Here is a 23,709-nt window from a genome sequence, read left to right as displayed (position 1 = left end):
GTTTCATATTTAAAATGATTGCAATATCTGTATTTAAAAGGTGCCTTTAGTTCTCACCATTGGAGATGAAATAAAATTCAGTAGTATATATTTTTGTCTGGCAATATATATAATAATGTCATTACTTGGTATTTGATTACAAATTTTGAACAGTATTTCTATTTAGGGCACTGTGCAGTACATTGTATTGAATAATAGCGTTTTTTGCTATATAACTCTTGTCAGTAAGAACATTCTTTGAAGTTAGAACAGTCAGGATGGGAGTGAAGGGCTCACATTGCACAGTGGCCATGCCTGCACTGATTGCAGCAGGGAGGGAGTTGTTGGGTGTCCCGTCACAGGCTTTAGATCTCTAGCTGCATCCCAGTCCCTTGTGCCACAAGACAGCCGTTCATCACCCACCAGAAACTCTGCCCAGAGGTCCAGAATAAAGAAAATTTGTTTAAAACCCCTACATAGTTCTGGCTAGTCAAGTACTTATTAGACGTTATTTCTTATTATGAATTTTTCTTAGGTCAGTAACTCAAAACTAATACAGAAATATCTGGGAGTTATAATTCCACATCCCTTGTAAGTGTTAATTATCAGTAAATGCAGAATAACTACCTTTCTCCAAAATTGACTGACATTTCTACAAAGATTGCTTTGTTGTGATGGGAATTTCATTTATTCACTAAATATTTATTGAGCACCTGCCATGTTTCAGGCACTGTGTTAAATATGAAATATTGTTCATATAACAGACATGACTCTTGCCCTCTTGGAGTTGACATTGAACTGCTCTAAGGAGAATGTTGAGAGAATGGGAGTAGTTTGAGTAATGGGGAGAATGGCCTTTTCTTCCCACCTCTGAATGTACCCATCATTTCAGAGGCCCCAGGGGAAAGAGCATGGCTTACAGGGGTGGAGTTGGGGGGCAGCCTCCATTGGTGATGGTTCTAAAATAGTTCTTAGTATGTGGTTCCACAGTTAGGGTAGGCTTAGCTTATAAGGAACCTAAAAGGCAGGCAGCAAAATTTAGACTTGTGCTAAAGAATGAGACTCTGTGATAAGTCCTTGAGAACTAGTGACATGGCTTATGTTCAATCTTAGATTAGTATGGCAGGGGTATGTAAAAATCAATTTAAGAAAGGTAACTCAAGTCAGGAAACCAGCTGCTTACCTGTAGCGGTACTCCAGGTATAAAGTGATTTGGTTGGAGAAGAAAGAATAAAGATATAATTTTTGACAGGAAGCATGTAATTGAGGAAAGAATAAAAGATTATCTCAGGATTTCTAGCTTGAGAAATTGAACAAGGAAGTAGTTAAGGAGAAAATGCCATTTAGGAATTTAAAGTATGTGTTTAGTTTGCAATATGTGATATCTGGAGGTTAGGTAGCAAATATTTTTATAAGTCAGTTGAAAGAAAAGCAAACCTCTGAAGGTCATTTAAAAGCTGAAGTGCTGTGAAGCTACCTGGTAGAGTGCGGGCACCTGTGGGCTCGCAGTGAAGTGCCCTGAGGGTGACAGCAGGCTTCTAAAAAAGCGTGTGGTGTCTGAGTAGCTCTAATGCCAGCAAGACTGATCTAGGCATTTCCCACCTAATGTATCCAGTAGCTGGAAACTAGCCAAGGCACCAGCTGACTTGTTAATATGCTAGTTGCATCCTATTCTGTTCCATCTCAAAGAGCTGCTACTGCTTACCTTGATGACCACATAAACCAGTGTATTTAATGAGGGGAAAGTGAGGAGGGCCATAGGAAAAGAGGTACAGCTTAAAGCTACTGAGGGGGAAGATAGTACACTTTTTGTTGAGGAGATTGGGTGCTGATTTAACCAAGAAATTTGGTGGAACAAAAGTGGTTTTACAAATAGAAATAGAACTATTAAATAACAGAAATATTTGTTTATAACTTGTTCCTCTGTTGTTACAGAAATTGAGGTAACTTATAGTAAAACATGTAGAAAGTAGGCATTCAAAAAGTAAAGTTAAAAAGAGATAGATTGAACTCAGTACAAGGTATGGGGAATTGCATTTACATGTTTAAGATGTTTACTATAGCTGACCATTTATTTGAAGTCTGTGCTTTCATGGAAGTTAAAAGTATAGGACAGGTAATGAAAAGTGAAGTAACCTTTATTAAAATTCTTGAGAATAGGAACCTAGACAATATAAAATTATATCAATGTATTTCACAGATAAAGATTGGGAAGATATAAAAAAGATGCCTGAACATTCAACATTAATGAAAGATTTCAGAAGAAATACGTAAGTTGGAAAGAAAATAGACCTTTTATTGATTTTTGCTTTTCTAGAATTCTTAGTATAAGATTGAATACTCAACATGGTAGAATACTCAACACAAGATCATTCTATTAAATAATTTTACTTATTTAGTCTAATAAATACTTTTGCATTATGATAGTCTTCATTTCTTAAGATGTTTGAATGGTGATAGAAAGAAGGTGAATATCTTATATTAGCTGATTTGGATATGAGAAAAAAAGTTCATTTCTTTCCATATTTATTACTTTCTGGAAGCTGTGCATCCATGGAAAGTATCATAGCTGAAGCAGTAAGAGACTGAAATAAACAAACCTTGCTGATAGCCACCTGCCTACCCACCCAGGTTGGTTGTAAATTTAAGTACGTTTTAATGGAGAAGAAGGAATATTTCGTTTATTCTCAATGTAAGATCAAGGGGATTGGGAGAGGGATTTTATAGACCTGTGACAAATTTTTTTAAATTTGTATTTATTTTAAACTTACTAATAAGGCTGAGTTAAACTCTTGACCCATATGTTATTTAAGATAATTGTTGAGATAGCATTCATGTGAACAAAGCCAAACAGTGTGTCCATTATTCATGAAATTATCTTGCATTTAATCCACAGTATCCATTCAGAAGTGACTGGTGTGAATACTGAATGGAATATAAAATTGATTGAATACCATTTTCAATATATGTTCTGTGTTGGTTATCATTAAAATAATTCTGTTTGGAAAAACTTCAGCCAATGTAAAATTAACCTCATATCTAATATAGCTGTTTCATAGTATTTCTCTTTCAGGTATACCAACTGCAGCCTTATCAAGTATATGGAAAAACATAAAGTTAAACCAGATAGTAAAGCATTCCACTTGGTAAGCATTAGAGAAAAGTACTAAACAGTACTAATGCATTTTTTTCCCCCGGTAAGCCCAACTGAGGCTTTTTTGAGTCAATTTCTGTGGTTACTCAGCACTCTTAGAGTTCTTTAATAGTAATACTAATGCAGAGATCTCGTTGGTGCATATAGTAAAGATATCAAATACTTGTTTTTCTAAACCCATTAATTAGAAAAATTAATTCGAATTTCTAATTAATTAGAAAAATTAATACTAATTTTTCTAAACATTAATTCACAGACTTAATGTTTGGTTACATTAGATTTTCTAAAGAGAGTCAGTGTACCAAGTCTGTCAAGTCATTTTTAAAATTCCATTTATTGGTTTTCATCAGTTATTTTAAAATTTCCAAGAAGAATCAAGATGAAAACAGAAATATTTCTGTTCAGAAATAAGCTTTACAGATTACCTCTTTATAAGTTTACCTCTTATAGACTTGGCTGTTAAAGGTCCTTCAGGGACCTTTATGTGCTTTTTCTGGAAGGATATGAGAAATGTAGTATATAGATAGTATATAATGGAAAAATGATTTGACCTAGAATCTAAATGAATCTGCACTATCAAGGTAATTTGTGACATTATATTCAACTATTGTCAATTTAAACTTGTTTACAGTAAACTTTCCATTTTTACATCATAACAATTAAAAATGTTTTTCAGTTTTCAAAAAAAGTAATATAAAGGGGGAATTTGGGGAAGCGGGTTATATTTTGCTTGGCTTTAAATTCTTCTAATCCTTTATTCCCAGTATTTTTAAATGAGTTCATTAAATGGGAATTTTTTTACTTTGAAAGGATTAAGCTTTCCTTTATTACAGTACCAGGCCCCTTGGCAAATATTTCTTGTATTTCTGCTTTTTCTTCTCCTTCTCCTCTTCTGCTTCTGCATCTTCTTCAGTAATTTTTTATCATGTTGTGTATCATACATTTCATATCTAATCAGCAATTTAAAAAGCAGTGCTTAACTGACCATATTACCACACAGTGTATTATTATCCAAATCATGGCTTCTTATAATGTACTTAAAATAGTACCCAAATTGGAAGGTAAGTTAGATCCTTCAAAGTTATGGCCTTATTTATTCTAACAAAATAATGATAATAGTGGTAGAACAAAAGTCACAATTTAGGGGAATTATCTTACGTCCCCCCAATTGACTGCTACTCAGTCTAGTCTGAGGAGACTCTCGCTACCACCACCACCAAAAAGTGTAGAGCGATAGGCTTCCTTTACAGCTTACTTGCTTGTTTTTACTAGGGTGACCTATCTTGGGTGGTTCCATCTGAAAGCTCTAATACAATTCCATTAAAACTGTTGAGTATTTTAAGTAGCAAATGCATGCTTTTCCTTTCAATCTCAAAATAAATTGTGCTACCACTGAAATATCAGCTCATTAAAATTAAAGTCTCAGCATCCCAGCATTTCATCTGCATTTAAAAATATTTTCTGTCCGTTTGTTCTCTGATTGTGTCATCTCCCACTGTCTCCACATGTCTGCTAGTTGCTTGGTTTTCAGAGTATGGTCATAGGTTAGCAGCACCAGAGACATCTGGGAGTTGTTAGGAAGTGCTCCAGGGATGGCTCTGGTGTACTCTAAAGCCTGGAAAACACTGCATTAGATCAGAGATCTAAGCTAAGAGACTACTGTTTAGATCATCTCTTAAATCACATATTTACATCAAATACTCTAGTTCATAGAGCCTTCAGTAAATTATATTTCAGCCAAAAGATACTGAGTTTTCACGTTAGTGTGACATTGCTTTATGTAATAATAGTAATAATAATGGCTAACACTTATATAGTGCTTTCTTTGTGCCCAGCACTGCTATAATTGCTTTCCACATATTAACTTGTTTAATTCTGAAAATAAACTTATGATAAAAGGTACTGTTTTTAATCTCCATTTGAGAAATGGGGTTACAAAGTAGTTAAGTAACTTGTTCAGAATCTCTCAACTAATAAATTCATAGCTACACCTCTGCACTTTACGAGCTCTGTGCCAGCCACCACATTTATTCAGACCAGCGCGGCACTGTCAGGAGGACTCAGATGCCCGTGCTGTCTGGTAGGGCAGCTCCAGCCACGTGTGCTTGCTGGCATGACTGAGAAACTGATTTCTTAATTGGTTATTAATTAATTAATTTTTAATTTGGTTTAATTTGGTTATAATTCATTTAGATTTAAATCTAAATAGCCACATGTGGCTGGTGTATTATTTGTGTTATAATAAGTTTTCCCCTTAACAGAAAATACAAGAATTTTAGTCCCATTTTAAATTGGATATAGCAATTTAGGGAAAAGGTCATTGGTTTAGAGTAAGAAGACATAAGTTTAGTTACTTCTTGTAGGAGAACCAAGTGAGATAATGAGTCTTAGAATGACTAAAATGTGAATTATTACATTAAATGGAACAATTGGGAGTTTTTTTTTTTGTTAGTTTGGGGGAATAAATACCCTCCAAATTCTGGTGTTATTAATCAAAAAACATATGCCTCCCAAAAATGTGCCAAAGAGTATAAAACAAAGAGAAGTGATGCAGTGATGTGTTTATGATTTGTGGTTTCAGCTTCAGAAGTTGCTTACCATGGACCCAATAAAGCGAATTACCTCAGAGCAGGCTATGCAGGACCCCTATTTCCTAGAAGACCCACTTCCTACATCAGAGTAAGTGATCAATTTATTAACTCACTAGCATGATAGACTTTTTTGCTGCATGCTTTATTTTAGTTGTCAGCTCCAAGTTGCCATTGCTCTTACATGGGGACCCAAGGAAATCCTTATGAGAAGTGAAAAATGAGCTCTGATGACTGAAGTGTCGTCAGGGGTTTTACAGCTGTCACTCCTTCAGACTCCCTGAGCTGGCTCACTGCTTGCAGTTACAGTATTGTGTTCCAGTTGCAGACTCCATTCCCAAATATATTTGTGTTTCCATACTCTCATTTTAAATGCAGTTTGGAGAGTAAAATAGTGACATTCCAGCTGGAATCTATCTTTTGGTTGTGGTGATGAAAAAGGAGCCTGGGATCAAAGAAGAAAGCTGAGTCCTATCAGATGATTATTGATTACTTTTATACAATGAAAAGCCCTCCCCTGACCTGCTGTGATGTCACTGCTTAGAAGAAGAGATTCATTGTGTCACAGCGGCATGAAAGGTGCTTATATCACAAATAAGCAGGCAGAGAGTCCATCTTAAAAGATGAAAACAAAAACCACTTAAATGCAGCATTTGAAATATTGATTAGTATACCCGAAATCACTTTTCTTTTTTCTTATGATCAGCGTTTTTGCCGGTTGTCAAATCCCTTACCCCAAGCGAGAATTTTTAACAGAAGAGGAGCCTGATGACAAAGGAGACAAAGTAAGTATTAAAGTGCACTTGGCCGCTTCTTGTTTGATTCGGTGCCACTCTGCCGTTTCCTGGCTTGGACATGTTCTGTTCTCCTCCTGAGCTGAGCTTTATTTTTGTGTTTAACCACTTGAGAAGAACCAGCAGCAGCAGCAGGGCAATAACCACACGAATGGGACCGGCCACCCAGGGAATCAAGACAGCAGTCACACCCAGGGGCCCCCGCTGAAGAAAGTGAGAGTCGTCCCTCCTACCACTACCTCAGGTGGACTGATCATGACCTCAGACTATCAGGTACTTCCCGTCTGTTTCGCATTGACCTGCCTTGTCAGTATTGCATGTGGGCTTGTGACCACTGGAAAATGCGACGTCGTTAAGAAAATACCGACCTTTACATGCCTGGGAAACACGTTGACATGAAGAGTTATTGGCATTGAAAGCACTTGGTGGTACAGTAGAGGGGGCTTAGCCAGACTTGACATGATCAGACGTAAATTACGCCATTCATTAACTCTGTGACCTTGGACAAGGCTTTAGCTTCTCATCTGTAACATGAGACGGGCGAAGCCTAACCTGCCGTTGCCGTGGGAACAGCTGTGGTGAACTTCAGCACCCAGCGTACAGTGGGCGCTCAGGAAGTGATGCCTGTCGTTTCTGAAACCACAGTGATTAAGGACTCAGGCTTCCAAATCCCAGCCCCGCCACTGACTTCTGGGCAACCTTGAGTAGGTGGTTCAGATGTTCTCAGTTTCCTCATTTGTCGGATGGATGTGGATGATGGTCAGCGTGAGGCTGTGGTCAGGATTCCATGAGCGGATGTGAGCTAAGGACAGTGGCCGGCCCGACTGACAGGCATTTAGTAGATGACACCACTCACCTATTCGTTCTTATTATCGTCGTCATCATTAGAATTCTTAGTAGCGTTCACAGTGCACAGGACACACTTCCTGAGTGCTGGTGGTGGTGCTGGTGGTGACTGTAATCATGGGAAGAGCTTGCTGAGTACTTACCATGTGCCAGCTCTTCTACTAAGTGTGAAACAGACATCATTTCCTCCAAGCGTTACAACTCTGTGAGGTCAGCATTATTGTCGTTTCAGAAAACTGAGGCTCTAGAGGTTAAACCCCTTTCCCGTGTTCACCCCACGAGCTGGAGGCAGACTCAGGACGCAGACTCAGATCTGCTGGGGGTGGCTCCGATGCCACTTGTGGATCCTCTCAAGTGACATGGTCAGGTCCTTTGCCGACAGACCCATTTTGAACATCGTGTACTACCTCCCTGCTGGTTCTAATCCTATTCTCAACTGATCTGGATTTCAGTGTGGAAGCATACTGAAAACTTGACCAGTTAGAGTTATTTCCCTACTAAAAGAGAGAAAGAGGTCTTAGTAAACTAATACGGCTCCCAGAGCCTGCGGCTCCACCTCAAGAACTAGATATGAACTCTTTGCTGTGGTTAACGGGAGGTCCGGCCCACCAAACCCTGGGAATCATCGTCTGCCCGAGTAGTAATTGTCCTCCTGTAAGCTCACAGACAGGCGTCTTGTGGGTTGATGTTTGCTCCACTACCTTTTCCTCCCCACCTGGAGGGAAAGAACGCACCTGTCGGCACGAGGATTGTTTGCACGCCCAGGTGGTGCGTCCTGAGCGTGAAAATGGAGCAGGGTGGAGCATGCTGCCGTGCTTCTGTTTGTTGACATTATTATTGTGGTGGTTTTTGTGGGTGGTTTCAAAAATAGCATTTCTGACTACAATTTCACATGTCCACTCTTTTTAAAATGTTATTTTCGCTAGGGCTGGCAGAATTTCAAATTACATGATTTATTAAACATGCTTTGAAAGAAGAAGGTATTAAATCACGGTTAATCTTTCGTAGTGTTTGTCTTGGGGAACTAACAGTATGAGAGAGAGGTGCAGGCGTGGGAATAGCAATAGGAGAGATCAAAACTAGAGGACTCTGAACGCTGCCCCTTGCACTGTTTGTAGAATTGAGAATACCACTCTTCTTACATTTTAATAATTGTAACTTTACTTTTGTATATCACTTGTAGCAGAAAGTAAGATTCATTAATGTAAAGGGCGTAAAAATATCTAATGCTGAAGAAATGATTCTGCGGTACCCTTTTTTGTCATATTCATTTTTGTTCTTTAGTCATGCGTGTGTGCTGAGAGTTTTCTATTGAAGAAACAAGCATGTAGATTAGCTTTGAATTTCTTAATGTACACATCGAGTTCAAGAGTAAGCATCCCAGGCAAGTTAGTTATCATTTATCAGGTAGATACAAAACAGCATAAAAGGGAGTTCCTGTTATAGAAAAAAACTGAACTGCACAGCACAGTAGTAAGACTCAGCTTAGTGTTATTTTACCAGAAATACTTCTGACCTTCATAAAGAAAAGCTGATATTAAAAGATTTGGGGGTTTTGTCATTTTAATTCTAAAGCCAATACATAGCACAAGACTTTTAAAATTCTTACTGCCGTAAAATAGAAGACATTTCAACCACACATAAGCCTTGCTGGCTCAGGATACAGCCAGCGCATAGAACACCTGAGTCACATCTGCCCTCCCTCTCCTTTTCCAGCGTTCCAATCCACATGCTGCCTATCCCAACCCTGGACCAAGCACATCACAGCCACAGAGCAGCATGGGATACTCAACTACCTCCCAGCAGCCTCCACAGTACTCTCATCAGACACACCGGTACTGAGCTGCATCGGATACTGTCCATGCACTGTCGCTGTGCTGCAGGGCTGCCTGCGGCTCTCGGCGGGAAGCTGGAATGGGCCATGAGAATGTACTGTGCAGCCACGTAGTCAAATGTCCGGTAGCCGAGTTCCACCACTTTTCACAGATTGGGGTAGTGGCTTCCAAGTTGTACCTTTTTGGAGTTAGACTTGAGAAGAAAGTGCTAGCACAGTTTGTGTTGTGGGTTTGCTACTTCCATAGTTTACTTGACATGGTTCAGACTGACCAATGCATTTTTTTCAGTGACAGTCTGTAGCAGTTGAAGCTGTGAAACGTGCTAGGGGCGAGCATTTGTCGTTGTATGTGGTGAATTCTTCCAGTGTAACAACATTATCTGACCAATAGTACACACACACACAAAATTTTAACTGGTACTTGAAACATACAGTATATGTTAACAAAGTAACCAAGACTCAAAATGAGATTATTTCGGTACACCGTTCATTTTAGTGTCTTAACAGTGGGTTGATTCGTTTTCTACATTAATCAGTGTTTTTTGACCAAGAATACTGCTTGGAATTTTTTGAAAGTACAAGAAGCCACATAGTTTTTCCAGGAAGGTTTCAAAACTCCCAAAGATTGATTTCCAACTTATGAGTTTGTTTTTACTTTTAATCTATGACTTGACTGGTATTAAAGCTGCTATTGATAGTAATTAAATATGTTGTCATTGATATAAACCTGTTTGGTTCAGCAAACAAACTAAACTGATTGTCATAGACGGTGTTTCATTTTTCCTGTTGGTGTTGCTGACTTGTGAGCATGCTTTAAAGATGAAAAAAGCATGAATGATAACTTCCTTAAAAAGGTGCGGCATCCAATTCAGATACTTTGTCCTGATTTGAAAGCTGGTTGGTGTAGTGCTACTAAAATTTTGTTCAGTTCATTTTCTTTTTAAAAACTTGTTCGCACGTTGTTTAGGGTGCCCTTACTTCAGCAAAGGAGAAGGAGTAGGAGAGCCTTAGAATTTTTGAGGAAAAAAGAAAACCTATAACATACAATGTACTGTATCAAACTATTTTACATGAATGACACAAGTATTCTGAATTTAAAGAAATTGAACATTGTTAAAAACAAGGTGTTATGTAATAAATTTATTTTTCATAAATCAAAATATGGAGTCAATTGTATTTTTATATACACAAAGGTGTTTTATTTTAAAACGTGCCTTAACAGGTGGCCTCCAAATAAATCTCTTCAGTTGTTTTCATTAATAATATCTAGATCTTCTGCCTCCATAATGAACTAATGACTTATGGTTTAGATACGGATTCGTTTCTTTGTTACACTTAGTGCTATAATACAAGATGTGAAATAGACACCTTTCTAGTAGAGAGAAATCATAATGAGCCTTCCATTTCTAGAATAATGCCAAATTCTGTGATATGCTGAGCCTACTTTGACTCTTTTATCCCAATTATTTTTACTTCCTCCTTCGACACAAAATACAGAAGATTAAGAAACTACCATACTCCTTTTCTTAAAAATTCAACTCATTCATATAAAGCTATTCTAAAACATGTTAAGAACTGAGGAATTCCGATAATGAGTGGCCTGACCCTAACGGTAACGGTGGTCTTTAGGAGCTGAACCCGTGTTTCCGTGTTGAGTCTTCCCACCCCAGTTCTGCACACGATGCCCAGATCTGGCTACAGAGTTCCCCCGCTGTGTCACCACCGTCAGTCTTACCTGTATTTCCCTTCCGCTCTGATTGTCTTCTGCTTTTTTCTCCCTGCCTTTAATGAAGTGCTTTTAAACTTAGTGTGTATGAGAATCATCTGGAGTTTTCTGTCTTCTCGGGGTCTGGCCCCCGAGGTTGTTTTGGTAGGGTTGGGGTGGAACATGGAATCCTCGATTTCAACAGGGTCCCCAGTTGGTTCTGATGCAGTAGTTGAGGGACACGCACGAGGAACGCTCCCAGGCTGGTCTAAAGCTTGAGCAAACAGTAGCAGTTAAGTGGCTCGGAGAGAGGGCTGCTCTGTTGACAGCCATCTTCTCCTGCGTGAATTTCAAAAAGCAAAACCCACAATAACAAGTTCCACTTGAAGTGTTGGAAACGTCTCGGGCACGGTCCTCAGATTTCTTTATTCCTTTATCAACCCCCATTCGCTGAGCAGCCCTGCCCAGTCTTGCTGGTGACCATCAAATTCACAAGTCCAGCCTCTTTCCTCCCTGAGCTGCAGACTCATATATTTAACTGCGTCTGTGACAGACGACAGACACCCACACCTGCTGTGGTTCTCTAGCCTGCTCCCTGGCTCTGCTTCTCCACGAAGCACCTCTCATCCACACCTGACTGCTTTCTGTCCCTTCCCTGTTCCATCCCAGGCCTCTCCTCTTCACACTTGCTCCCTGGCTGCCGAGTCCCAGATTCCCAGCCCAGACCTGTCTGGCACATCTGACCCATGACTCAGATTCTCTCTAGACTGAATGTACCCAAACTTGCCTCCTGCCTCGACCGTCCAGCCTGCCGTCCTACAGACTTACCCGCCTTCCCAGTTGTCCGAGCCACAGGGAGACCTTGGCTCCATACACGCGCACGCCCACGACCCCCTCCACCCCACACCCGGCTCTTCCTTCAGTGGCTCCCAGCTGCTGTCTCCTCCCCCTTCCCCGCACCTGTCTTGTTCGTCACAGCAGCCTGGGCGGTCCTCCTGCCGTTCCCCCTCTCACCCCCATCCGTGGCAGCCAGACCCCTTACTGTGCCCAGCAAGGCTCTGCGTGTCCTGCCGTGTCTTTCCCACCCCGTCACCTGCTTGCTCCAGCTCCAGCGCTGTCCTCGCTGTTCCTGGAACCTGCCACGCGCTTGTGGTCTCGAGACTTCTGCACTTCCTATTCCATCCGCATCTGTCTCTCCCCAGCTTCTCAGCTTCCTCCCTCACCTCTTTCAGGTCTGCTCAGATCTTATCTTATTAGAGGCTCCTGCCTTGCACTGTGTATAAGACTGCAGTCTGTCCTCGTCTCCCCACACCAGCCAGCATCCTGCCCCCTTGGCCCGGCTTTATTTTCTACATGGCACTGACCATCACTAACGTACACTTGCCTCTTGTTTTTCCTCGCCCCGCCCCAGAAGGTAAACTCCACAAAGGCAGGTTTTTGGTTTTGTTTTTAAAATGGAAATATTATTGACATACGACACTATGTAAGTTTAAAGTGTACAGTGTGTTGATTTGATACTCATGATTCCACCTATATGACATTCTGGAAAAGGCAAAACCATGAGGTCGGAAAACAGAGCAGTGGCTGCCGGGGTGCAAGAGTGAGATAGGGATTGACTGCAAAAGGACGTGTGGGAATTTCTCTGAGTGATGCAGCCGTTCTGTATCTTGATTTTTGCTGCGCAAGTGAATGCAGAAATCCTCAGAACTGTGTAGGTGAGTCTTAGTGGCTTTAAACTCAGCCTTAATAAAAAACAAATAGGAAAAAAAAAGCCTACAAAATCCAGTGTTGGCAACTGGAATGCTCATACATTATTGGTGGGAATATAAAAAACAGCCATTTTGGGAAACAATTTGATGGTTCCTTATAAAGTTAAACGTATACTTACCATATGACCCTGCAATCACACTCTATGGTATTTACCCAGTGGAAAGGAAAGCATGTCCACACAATAGTCTGTACATGCATGTTCAAAATACCTTTATATTATAGCCCGCAAATGGATGTCTATTAACAGATGAATAGATAAATTGTGAGATATCCATGCAGTGAAATAAATTATTCAGCAATAAAAATGAAAGTTTGGTAGAATCTTGATTGTAGTGGTGGTTACACGTGCGCATATATGCGTTTTTCAAAACTCATCAAACTGTACACTTTAAATTGGTGATTTGTATGTAAATTGCGCATTAAACTTGATTTAAAATTTAGTATTTGTAAAGCTTTAGCACATGCCTAGCTTTTAAGCGTGCATAAGTGTTAGCTATTATTAGTGTTTTCTCCAAATGGAAATCCGACTTTTTTCTTAAGACTTATAGTATGACCTAGTTCTAGCAGGTAAGTTAAACTTGGAGTCATTTCATGACCAGACGTTTCCTAGCCTCTCACGAATCAGCTTAGAGTGTTTCAATGAGCGAAACGGAGAGCTAGCGCATTGATAATCCCAAGGCTGGAATATTCAAAGGTCCCCCTGAATTCAGTAGTCTTCATTAAGATTTTTTTGTTTTAATTCTGCAAGGGTTTGGGGCTCCTGCTTTTCTAAAGTGTTACTAAACAATTAATACAATCTTCATCTCATGTATGAATTTGCTCATAACCTGAATGTTCTTTGAGCGAGCAAGAGAGTTGAATTCACTAGATATTTACTGAGCATTTGGTAAGTGTTTGATAGTCCGTTAGGACTTGTAGCCAAACAGAACTGAAACAAACCTCAATCGCCGTCCTCAAACACTCAAGGAACTACATTTACAGTTAATTGAGGAGTCAGGATACACACAGGAAACACAATAGTGGACGCCATGACGGGATCAAGCACTAAGCAAAGGGCTGGAACCATGACTCTCCCGTCTTGAGAGGAAGTGGCACTGTGGGAAGGGTTTGGGGTGGGGAGGATTGGTGTGGAGCATCTGAAGAACACGGGGCTTGGGGTCAGAAGACCTAGGTCTTGGCCCTGCCGCTTACTTAATGTCAGCCTTGGTCAAGTCATTCACCTTTTCCAAGCCCCTGTCAATAATAAGAATTGTAATCGTAACAATGATGTTTTCACTGTCACAGAAACACCAGAAGGCATTGCGTAGAGCAAACTATGCCTCACGCTTCAAAGTTGCATAATTAGCTTTATTATGTCGCCTGGACCCTAAAGTTACAGCGAATGCCTACCACATGACAGGCACTACGTGAAGCCTTTTACACATAGAATCACTCCTCACGAAAGCTTTGTGAGTTAGGTAGTATTTTCCCCCATTCTGCAAATGAGAATAATGGAGTTCTGAGAGACCGTGCCCTGCTCAAACTTATTCAGCTATGTGACCAAGTCAGATTTGCTTTACCTCAGCTTCCAGGACTCAGAGAAAGGAATAAGCCTAGGAATGTCATACAGGGTGAAGTGTGCATCTGTCCAGAGCACAGAACATGTCCTGGGCAGCAGGAGCCAGAGATGAAATAAATAAGCTTGTGGGCTGCCAGCGAGGGCTGTTTTATTTTCAAATGAAGTCATTTCTTGGTGTGCTTTCCCATTTAAATTACAAAGTACAAAAAGAATTTGTATTTTACCAGTTACTGATAATGTCTGTTGAAAGCATACTCAACAATATAAGGGATCTTAAAACCTGCCTCTGGGTTCAGTAGGCCCTAAAATCTGCTTGATTAATATGCGGTAATTGCTTTTCCAGTTGAATTTCTGCACTGGCGGAAAATATGCTCTACATAGGCAAAAACAGACAACTACAATTTTTCTCTGATGTCGTCAGAGGCTTTCACTGTGCCAAGTTACGCAGGACTCCTGTGCACGTCAGACTCCTCCGGGCCCCTTCTACCTCCAGCTGCTATTACAGTGACTGTGTCCACATGGGCTGCAGCCATGTTCGGGCAGGTGCTTTGCCGGGGCCCGCGGCAGTGGAGCTTCTCTGATGCCTCATCCGTGCAGAATGCTCGTAGGACCCACTCTGAACTCAGGATACGAGGGGCAACTGATGCCCAGGGTGTTACCCTTGACCAATGGATTAAAAGAATCAATGGCGGACTTCCCTGGTGGCGCAGTGGTTAAGAATCCGCCTGCCAATGCAGTGGACACGGGTTCGAGCCCTGGTCCGGGAAGATCCCACATGCCACGGAGCAACTAAGGCCGTGCGCCATAACTACTGAGCCTGTGCTCTAGAGCCCGTGAGGCACAACTACTGAGCCCACGTGCCACAACTACTGAAGCCTACGTGCCTAGAGCCTGTGCTCCCCAACAAGAGAAGCCACCGCAATGAGAAGCCCGTGCACCGCAACGAAGAGTAGCCCCCGCTTGCCGCAGCTAGAGAAAGCCCGCGTGCAGCAACGAAGACCCAACGCAGCCAAAAATAAATTAATTAATTTATAAAATTAAATTGAAAAATAAAATAAAGAGTTAAAAAAATTAAAAAAAAAAAAGAATCAATATATAGATGCTTCCTCCTTTGATCTCCCAAAGCAGAACAGTTTGGAGAGGCATTTCGTAAGGGACTTTAGAAGGTCTTGACAGAACTGAGCCCCAGTCACCCACGGTGGCAGCCAACCGAATAATGCATCCTTGAATTGGTTTTCCTTCCTTGTTCTCTCCCTCACCTGACACTACTGCTCCCTGAGATCACATTCACACGTAAATCAACTGCGCACAATGCTTTGTCTTGGCTTCTGCACTGGGGTAGCATGGAATCCAGGCTAAAAAAGTGTGTTCAAAAGATGTCAGCGGTGAGGAAGCCATTGTTGGTCAAGTAGGTCGTGCTAGGCTATGCTTCGCAGTAGTATCAATTTACTAAGATTTTCCCTGTGGTGGTTTGGGATGAGCTACAGGTGGGTCATTGGATTGGATTATGAAGAAGTTGGGGCCCTTGAACAGTATGGGAACAATATGTGTGTGTGTGTGTGTGTGTATACAAAGAAGATGTGTGTGTATGTGTATTTTTACATATATACACACACTCATCTTCTTTATCCATTCATTCATTGATGGACACTTAGGTTGTTTCCATACCTTGGCTATTGTGAACAATGCTGCAGTAAACACGAGGATGCAAATACCTCTTTGAGATACTGATTTCATTTCCTTTAAATAGATACCCAGAAGTGGGAATACAACTGTAGTTGTATTTTTAATTTTTTGAGGAACCTCCATACTGTTTTCCATAGTGGCCGTACCAATTATTGGGCTGGCCAGAAAGTTCAGGTTTTTCCATAAGATAATGTAACAGAAAAACCCAAACAAACTTTTTGGCCAACCCACTACACTCCCACCAGCAGGTGCACAGGGACTCCCTTTCTCCACACCCTCACCAACACTTGTTATCTCTTGTCTTTTTGATAATAGCCGTTCTAACAGGTGTGAGGTGATATCTCACTGATTTGCATGTTCCTGATGAGCAGTGATGTTGAGCACCGTTTAATATACCTGTTGGCCATTTGTATGCCATCTTTAGAAAAAGGTCTCAGTTCTTCTCTCCATTTTAAAGTTGGATTCTTTGGTTTTTTGATATTGAGTTGTGTGAGTTCTTTAAATATTTTGAACATAAAACCCTTTCCAGAGATATGATTTGCAAATATTTTCTCCTATTCTGTAGGTTGCTTTTTCATTTTATTAATGGCTTTCTTCGCTGTGCAGAAGCTTCTTAGCGTGGTGTATTGGGTTGGCCAAAATCTTATGGAGAAACCCAAATGAACTTTTTGGCCAACCTGATACTTCCACTTTTATTTTACTTTTGTTACCTTTTCTTTTGGTTAGTGTCAAATCCAAAAAATCATTGCCACGACCAATGTCAGGGAACTTACCCTCTCTGTTTTCTTCTAGGAGTTTTATGATTTCAGGTCTTAAATTTAAGTCTTTAATCCATTTTGAGTTGATTTTTGTGCATGGTATAAGATTGGGGTCCAGTTTCATTCTTATGCTTGTGGCTGTCCAGTTTTCCTGACACCATTTATTGAGGAGACTGTCCTTTCCCCATTTGTTCTATATTCTTGGCTCCCATGTGGTAAATAAGTTGACCGTATATGCACAGGTTTATTTCTGGGTTCTCTATTCTGTTCCATTGATCTATATGTCTTTTTTTCATGCCTGTACCATATCGTTGTGATTGCTATAGCTTTGTAATATATTTTGAAATCAGGATGTGTGATATCTTTAGCTTTGCTCTTCTATCTCAAGATTGCTTTGGCAATTGGGTCTTCCACAGTTCCATACAAATTTTAGGATTATTTTTTCTGTTTCTGTGAAAAATGCCTTTGGTATTTTGATAGGGATTGCATTGAATCTGTAGATTACTTAGGTAGTATGGACATTTTAACAATATTAATTCTTTCCCAAAAATGATCAAAGTGTCTTTCCATTTATTTTTGTCTCACTATCCTTCATCAAATCATATAGTTTTCAGTGTACAGATCTTTCACTTACTTGGTTAACTTTATCCCTAGGTATTTTATTCTTATTGATGCATTGTTAAGGGATCATCTTCTTAATTTCTCAACCTAGTAATTTTTTTAATTGGATGCTGGATATTTTGAATTTTGCTTTGTTGGTTGCTAGACCTCGTTATATTTGTTCAGTGTTGAATTTTGTTTTGGCATGCTGTTAAATGAACTGGATCCTTTTGATACTTGTTTCTAAGCTTATATATCAAGTCTAGAACTGCCTTTAAGTCTAGGGCTAATTAGTCCCCACTGCTAAAGAAATGTCCTTCTGAGAATTCTGCCAGAAGCCCCAGCTACCACTCTGACTGGTAGGACACAGACTATTCTCAGCCCTGTGTGAACTCCAGGAAGTGGTTCTCAGCCTCTGGTAGAGGCTTCTCATGCATCTCTTTGACTTGAGGGGACCCTTTTGCAGATCTCCAAAGCTCGCTCTCCGTGCAGCTCTCGCTCTCCAAAACATTGCCCTTAAATTCCAGCCACCTTAGCTTCCATGCAGTGCAACTACCATCTGCTCAAAACACCAAGCACACTGGACTTTATTCAGATTCTTCTTTCCTGTACTGGGAACTGCTTTCAAGCAGTAAGCTCATGCAACAGTAAGACTCACTTTGTTTCTTGGGGAAACAGTACTTGTGCTGTCCATTGTCTGATGTCTGAAAACCAGTTTTGAAATATATTTTGTCCAATTTTTGAATTGTTTAAGGGGGAAGGGTACACCTGGTCCCATTATTCCATCTTGGCTGGAAGCAGGGGTCACACCCGGAAACAGTTTGTTAGGTGGGTCAAACATTAGGCAGAGTCACAAGTTTTATTAGCATCATGATATAAGTGAGTTTGAGCTTGATAAGACAGTCCGTACATTTTCCTAAAATCTGTGTACTCTGTGTCATACATGACCAAACATAAGGCAGTCTGGTATATAATGGGATCCTCTAGTTTCCCAATGAGAAGATTAAAAAAGGAAAAGCTTAGATGGATAGATAGATGATATACAGATGGATGATAGCGATTTAGACATTGATATAGATATCCTTTAAGAGATGGAGATGGAATGCTTAAATATCTGCTTTCAGTTATAAGTATGTAAAATTACACATTAGATAAACTAACATGATTTTAGAATATTGCTTTTTCCTGCTCTCACTTAACATGAAATAATTTTATTCAATCACTTATATGCGTCTTTGGCTTTAGTAATTTTGTCCTTGCTATTATCTCTTTTTGAGTTTCCTAAAACATCATTTTATATCATCAAAGTTGTATGAAGCGCGGCCCTTTTTGACTTTCAGTATATGTTGCTCTCTCTGGAAATTTTACGCAGGCCACAAGGAAATGGCTTGCCTTTCTGTGCTTGTCTTTTTTCTGTTTGTTTTCACTTAGTGATCACCACATGTAAAACACTTACTTTGTGGCTTTTGTAAGTGATTTTTATAAGCATTGTTAACAATATAAACAATTGTAATCGAGTGTCACAGCCCCAAGAATAATTACTAAATACTAAACCTGTTCAATTTTTTTGTCTCTGTTTTTCAAAATCCATTCCATCAAATGACCTCTATAATCATCCAAAACTAGTGTTTTAAGGTCATTTTAGACTCAGCTTGCAAGATAAAATATAGGGTGTCCACTTAAACTTGAATTTCAGGTAACCAATAAATACATTTTGGTGTAAAAATGCCCCACATATTGTTTGGAACATACTTATACTAAAAAAAAAAAAATGTTGTGTATCTGAAATTCAGATTTAACTGGGCATACAGAATGCCCAACTACAGATTTTTCTTTGTCAAATCCGATGATCCTATTTTAGACCAATGCCTACCTCAATTAATCTTTCTAAGATATTGCTTATCAGATGATTCCTTCTATTTTGAGTGATAATATTGAGAGACGACCTCACTTTATATTTAGGCATGAGCAGTAATGTCCTCCATCATTGTCTTCCTAAGTATGTAATACCATAAGCACTCTTAAATATATTTCCAGGCATTTTCCTTTGCTGGAAGGTGGAAGTTAATTCAGAGAATAAAATATTAGAAAACTCAGTGCACCAATTTTCTGCATATGCCACCAGAACCCGTATTACTAATTCAAGCACGATGTCCTTAACACGGGTTTGGACTGGGTGAGCGTGCTCACTTTTCTTTTCATATTTTCAGCTTTATTTTCCCTGAGCCTTTCGGCACACGGACAGTTTTCAAAGGCAAATGTCATCTTTCTCACCACCATCCTGACTGCACAAAGTGTAGGTAGGTATTTCCTAAGCCACACATGCTTGCGAGGCAATTTAAATAGCAAGTCGGTAGGATCTAGGAGGAAATCTAGGATTAAAGAATCTCTTTAATCCAATTGACTGTTTTTTCTTTGTTTGTTTTACGAAAACATAAGTCTTGAGGACTGAGTTTCTTCATAAAACTAAACATGTTTTCTTCATTTATTCTTGGGCATGGTCACAATAATGCTTTCATTTTCCCCTGCTATATTATTTAGAAAGAGTAATTGAGTTTACCCCAGTACTGCGGAATCCTGGTGGGGTGTCAGATCTTTAATAACTTAACTCGTTCTGTCACTTTATTGAATTAGGAGGAAAAAATAATGTTTGCCACTTTGAATCCCATTTTAGAATCTATGAAAAACTGCTAAGTTCATCTGTGCTTCCTGAATACCCTCGGTTAATATCAAATTGTACCCAGCTTGAATCATTTCCTATGATTCAGAAAATCATTTTTGTTCCATCCCCAAGGATACAAATTGGAAGTAAAGTGATAAAACTTGGAAGTAACACAATAAAACATCCCTGGGAAGCATGAGAATCTTAGATTAACCACTTGGAGGGTTTAAGTTCTTGCCCAGATGTGCTGGAAATATCCTTTCCACACAGTGAAAATATTCACTGCCTTCTTTAATGCAGTGATTTTCTCTGGCTTGCTTGCTTGCTTTCTTCTTCTCCTCCTCCTCCTCCTTTTTACTTAGAAAAGCAGCTGCTGATCTTGCTGGCAGATGACACTGCTAGTTCTGAGGAAAATTCGAGAGCTCCCCACCTTGGAGGCTCTGATGCAAGGTGGTAGGGGGAGCTGAGTGCTTGGGCCAGAAACTTCTTCATGCCCGGGCTTAAAAGGCATTTCTTCCAACACATTCCTATCCCTAAAGAGCATCCCTGCTTTCCTTTCCAGCACAGTTCTTCCCCTACCAGCCAGACAACTGACATTAACCAGAGCCCTACCAGCCCTGTCACCCGCTCCCACACCGGTGACTCATTTTATGCGATCGATTTCACATTCTTAAAGAAAGAATTTTTTAAACTATAATTTAACAAATGGCACTTCCTCGGTGCTCTGGTGTTTCCATTCTTAAGGGCAAGTGTGCCCGGGGCCAGTGCGTTCACAGCATCCTCTCTCATCCTGTAACTATCAAGCCAACTTGAAAAGATGCCCAGCGGTCTTTCCTTTACAACTTGATTTCTTTCACAGTAGTTTATACTGAATGATGACCTGTGGTCCAGAGTGAGACTGAAAATGGGCCGTCTGCTCCTTGCCCAAGGGAATGGCAAGTTCTGGAGGAAGAAATGTGGAACTGTGTTCCGACCTGTGCTGGTCTCTTGGGGAAGCACTGGGGCAAATCAGTCTGCTGCTCTGGGGCTCGGGTTTTCCTGCATGAAACAGGGAGCGTGGAGAGTAACAGGTCCAAACAGGAGGACTCCAGGGCCGCTTGTGAATCCCAAGCTGTCTGTGTGGACCGCCCACCCTCTGCGAGCTTCACAGGAGCAGTACCCAGCCTGATGTGCTTCCCCGAGGACTCTGGCACCCAGGGGTGGCACCCGGCACGGCGGCAGGCAGAGAGGGGGCATTTGATGGTTAAACGTCAGTTTAACTAGTTCATCTACAAAGATGATGTTTACAGCTACAGTTTCTAGTCGACGTTTCCCCCCCCACACCCCACTGAGCAGAACTCAGGATAAGGGGCATCGGGCAGCAGGGAGAAGGGAGCAGTAGATGCAAGGTCAAATGTCTTCACTTCTGTGGTTATTTAAAATAGATTTTCATTGCTTTTTCTCTTCCTGGGGGAAGTTGCTTAAATATCAAAAATTTTGATTTTCGTTATCTACTAAAAGCATGGAACATTTCCAAGCACAGTTAAGTACTTGCCTAACATCGTCCAGAATAAATAACCAGGGACATAATTCCCCTGCTCCTGTTACCTCGCGTGGCTCTGCACCACACAGGTTCTCTGGGCTTGAGCAGGGTGTGGTTGCTTTTGTCTCCAATCCTAGAAAATGTTGTGTTCCTTTGTGTTGGGATAAAAAAAAAAGGGTGTTCTGGTCCCTTTGAGTCAAGAAAATTCTTTCTTGCTTTTTAAAAACAAAAATTTATCTTATTTTTTTTAATTAAAGTATAATGGATTTACAATGTTGTGTTAGTTTCGGGTATACAGCAAAGTAATTCAGTTATGCATATGTATATATATATTCTTTGTCAAGTTCTTTCCCATTTTAAGTTATTACAGATATTGAGCATAGTTCCCTGTGCTCTGCAGTAGGCTCTTGTTTATCTATTTTATAATATAGTAGTGTGTGTGTGTTAATCCCAAACTCCTAATTTATCCCTCCCCTGCACTCCTTTCCTCTTTGGTAACCATAAGATTGTGTTCTATGTCTATGAGTCAGTTTCGGTTTTGTAAATACGTTTGTTTTATCATTTTTTTAGAGTCCACAAATAAGTGATATCATATGATATTGGTCTTTCTCAGTCTGACCTACTTTGCTTAGTAGGATAATCTCTAGCTCCATCCATGTTGCTGCAAATGGCATATTTCACTCTTTTTTAGGCTGAACAATATTCCACTGTGTGTGTGTGTTGTGTGTGTGTGTGTGTGTGTGTGCGTGTACATCTTCTTTATCCATTCCTCTGTCAATGGACATTTAGGTTGCTTCCACCTCTTGGCTATTGTAAATAGTGCTGCTGTGAACATTGGGGTGCATGTATGTTTTCAAATTAGAGTGTTCATCTTTTCCGGGTGTATGCCCAGGAGTGGGATTGCTGGATCATATGGTGATTCTGTTTTTGGTTTTTTAAGGAAACTGCATACTGTTCTCCATAGTGGCTGCATTTACATTTGGCTCCATTTACATTCCCAGCAACAGTGTAGGAGGGTTTTGCTTTTCTAATTTCACGATACCAGTACAGGCGGACCTTGTTTTATTGCACTTTGCTTTAATGTGTTTCGCAGATACTACGTTTTTTACAAACTGAAGGTCTGTGGCGACCTCGTGTTGGTCAGGTCTGTCAGAGCTGTTTTTCCAACAGCATTTGCTCCTGTCTTCCTGTCTCTGGGTCACATTTTGGCAATTCTCACAATATTTCAAACTTTTTCGTTACTGTTACGTGTTACGTCTGATTATGGTGGTCTGTGATCAGGAATCTTTGATGTTAACACTGTGACTCACTGAAGGCTCAGACGATGGTAAGCATCTTTCAGCAGTAAATTATTTTTAATTAAGGCATGTCCATTTCTTTAGACATAATGCTATTTGACTTCACACTTCATAGACCGCAGTATGGTGTACACATTAACTCACATGCACTGAGAAACCCCACATTCATGTGATTTGCTCTCCTGTGATCTTCCCTTTCTTGGTGGTTTGGAGCAGAACCCGTGCTGTCTCTGAGGTCTGGCTGTACTTGGTTTGTCTGTGCCGAACATAAAGGAGCCCAAAAGCCTGAAAGCAGCCCTGGAGGCCAGTGTCGCCTTCCCCCCTGCTTCCCTGCTTCTCTGTCCACTGTTCACCAGGTGCCGTCAGGTCCCCACTCCTGCTCCTGTCTTGGGGGTGAGGGTATCAAGGGCAGGGCACCTACTTCCTCCCCTGTGTTCTCCCTGGCTCTTGTCTCCGTAAGCCAGCACGATGCCCCACGCTCTGTGAGCATTGAATACGTTCCGTAAAGACACAGTGGGCGCTGACATTTATAAGTGCCTTGTTCATGTCAGCCACCATCTCACCATCTCATTTAATGCTCACAGCCATCCTAGGCCACAGACCCTATTATTATTCCCATTTTCCAGATGAGGAAGCTGGTGCTTAGGAGGTTCACATTTTACCCAGGATGCACAGCTCCGGCAGAGCCAGCATTCCACTGAGGCCCAGCTGCCTCTGGACCTGGCATCTTTACCTCCACAGTGAATCAGTGATGTCATATTGTTCCATTAAGTCAGTGGAGAGGGGGGCAGCAGTCTTGGGACAAAGCTGACCCCGAGGATGGCAGAGCAGAGACCACAAGAAGCCGGGGGGCTGGAGGTGGATCTACCACCCTGGAAGGCTGTCCCCTCGCTGGACTTGCAAATTCCATAACAAATAGCCTTACTCTTTTTTTTTCTTTTTTTTTTTTTGTGGT

General features: G+C 40.7%; 1 protein-coding gene across 9 annotated transcripts in view; it reads left to right on the top strand.

Moving 5' to 3' along the window:
- Positions 1 to 23,709, top strand: part of CDK8 (cyclin dependent kinase 8) — a 152,038-nt gene that overhangs the window by 95,161 nt on the left and 33,168 nt on the right. For 5 of the 9 annotated variants that reach the window (XM_049700925.1, XM_049700924.1, XM_033409442.2 and 2 more), the window contains exons 8-12: positions 2,180 to 2,249; positions 3,053 to 3,125; positions 5,715 to 5,812; positions 6,428 to 6,506; positions 6,630 to 6,788. In XM_049700925.1, coding sequence (XP_049556882.1) covers positions 2,180 to 2,249; positions 3,053 to 3,125; positions 5,715 to 5,812; positions 6,428 to 6,506; positions 6,630 to 6,788 — 479 coding nt within the window. Of the gene's footprint in view, positions 1 to 2,179; positions 2,250 to 3,052; positions 3,126 to 5,714; positions 5,813 to 6,427; positions 6,507 to 6,629; positions 6,789 to 9,077; positions 10,356 to 19,482; positions 22,160 to 23,709 lie in introns of those variants that run through there. The other 4 variants (XM_049700926.1, XM_012537426.3, XM_004281778.4 and 1 more) reach the window with 4 other exon arrangements.

Source organism: Orcinus orca, chromosome 18 (assembly GCF_937001465.1).
Source record: "Orcinus orca chromosome 18, mOrcOrc1.1, whole genome shotgun sequence".
Classification (NCBI taxonomy): domain Eukaryota; kingdom Metazoa; phylum Chordata; class Mammalia; order Artiodactyla; family Delphinidae; genus Orcinus; species Orcinus orca.
Note: the sequence above shows the minus strand (reverse complement) of the source record. Positions and strands in the feature narration are given on the sequence as shown.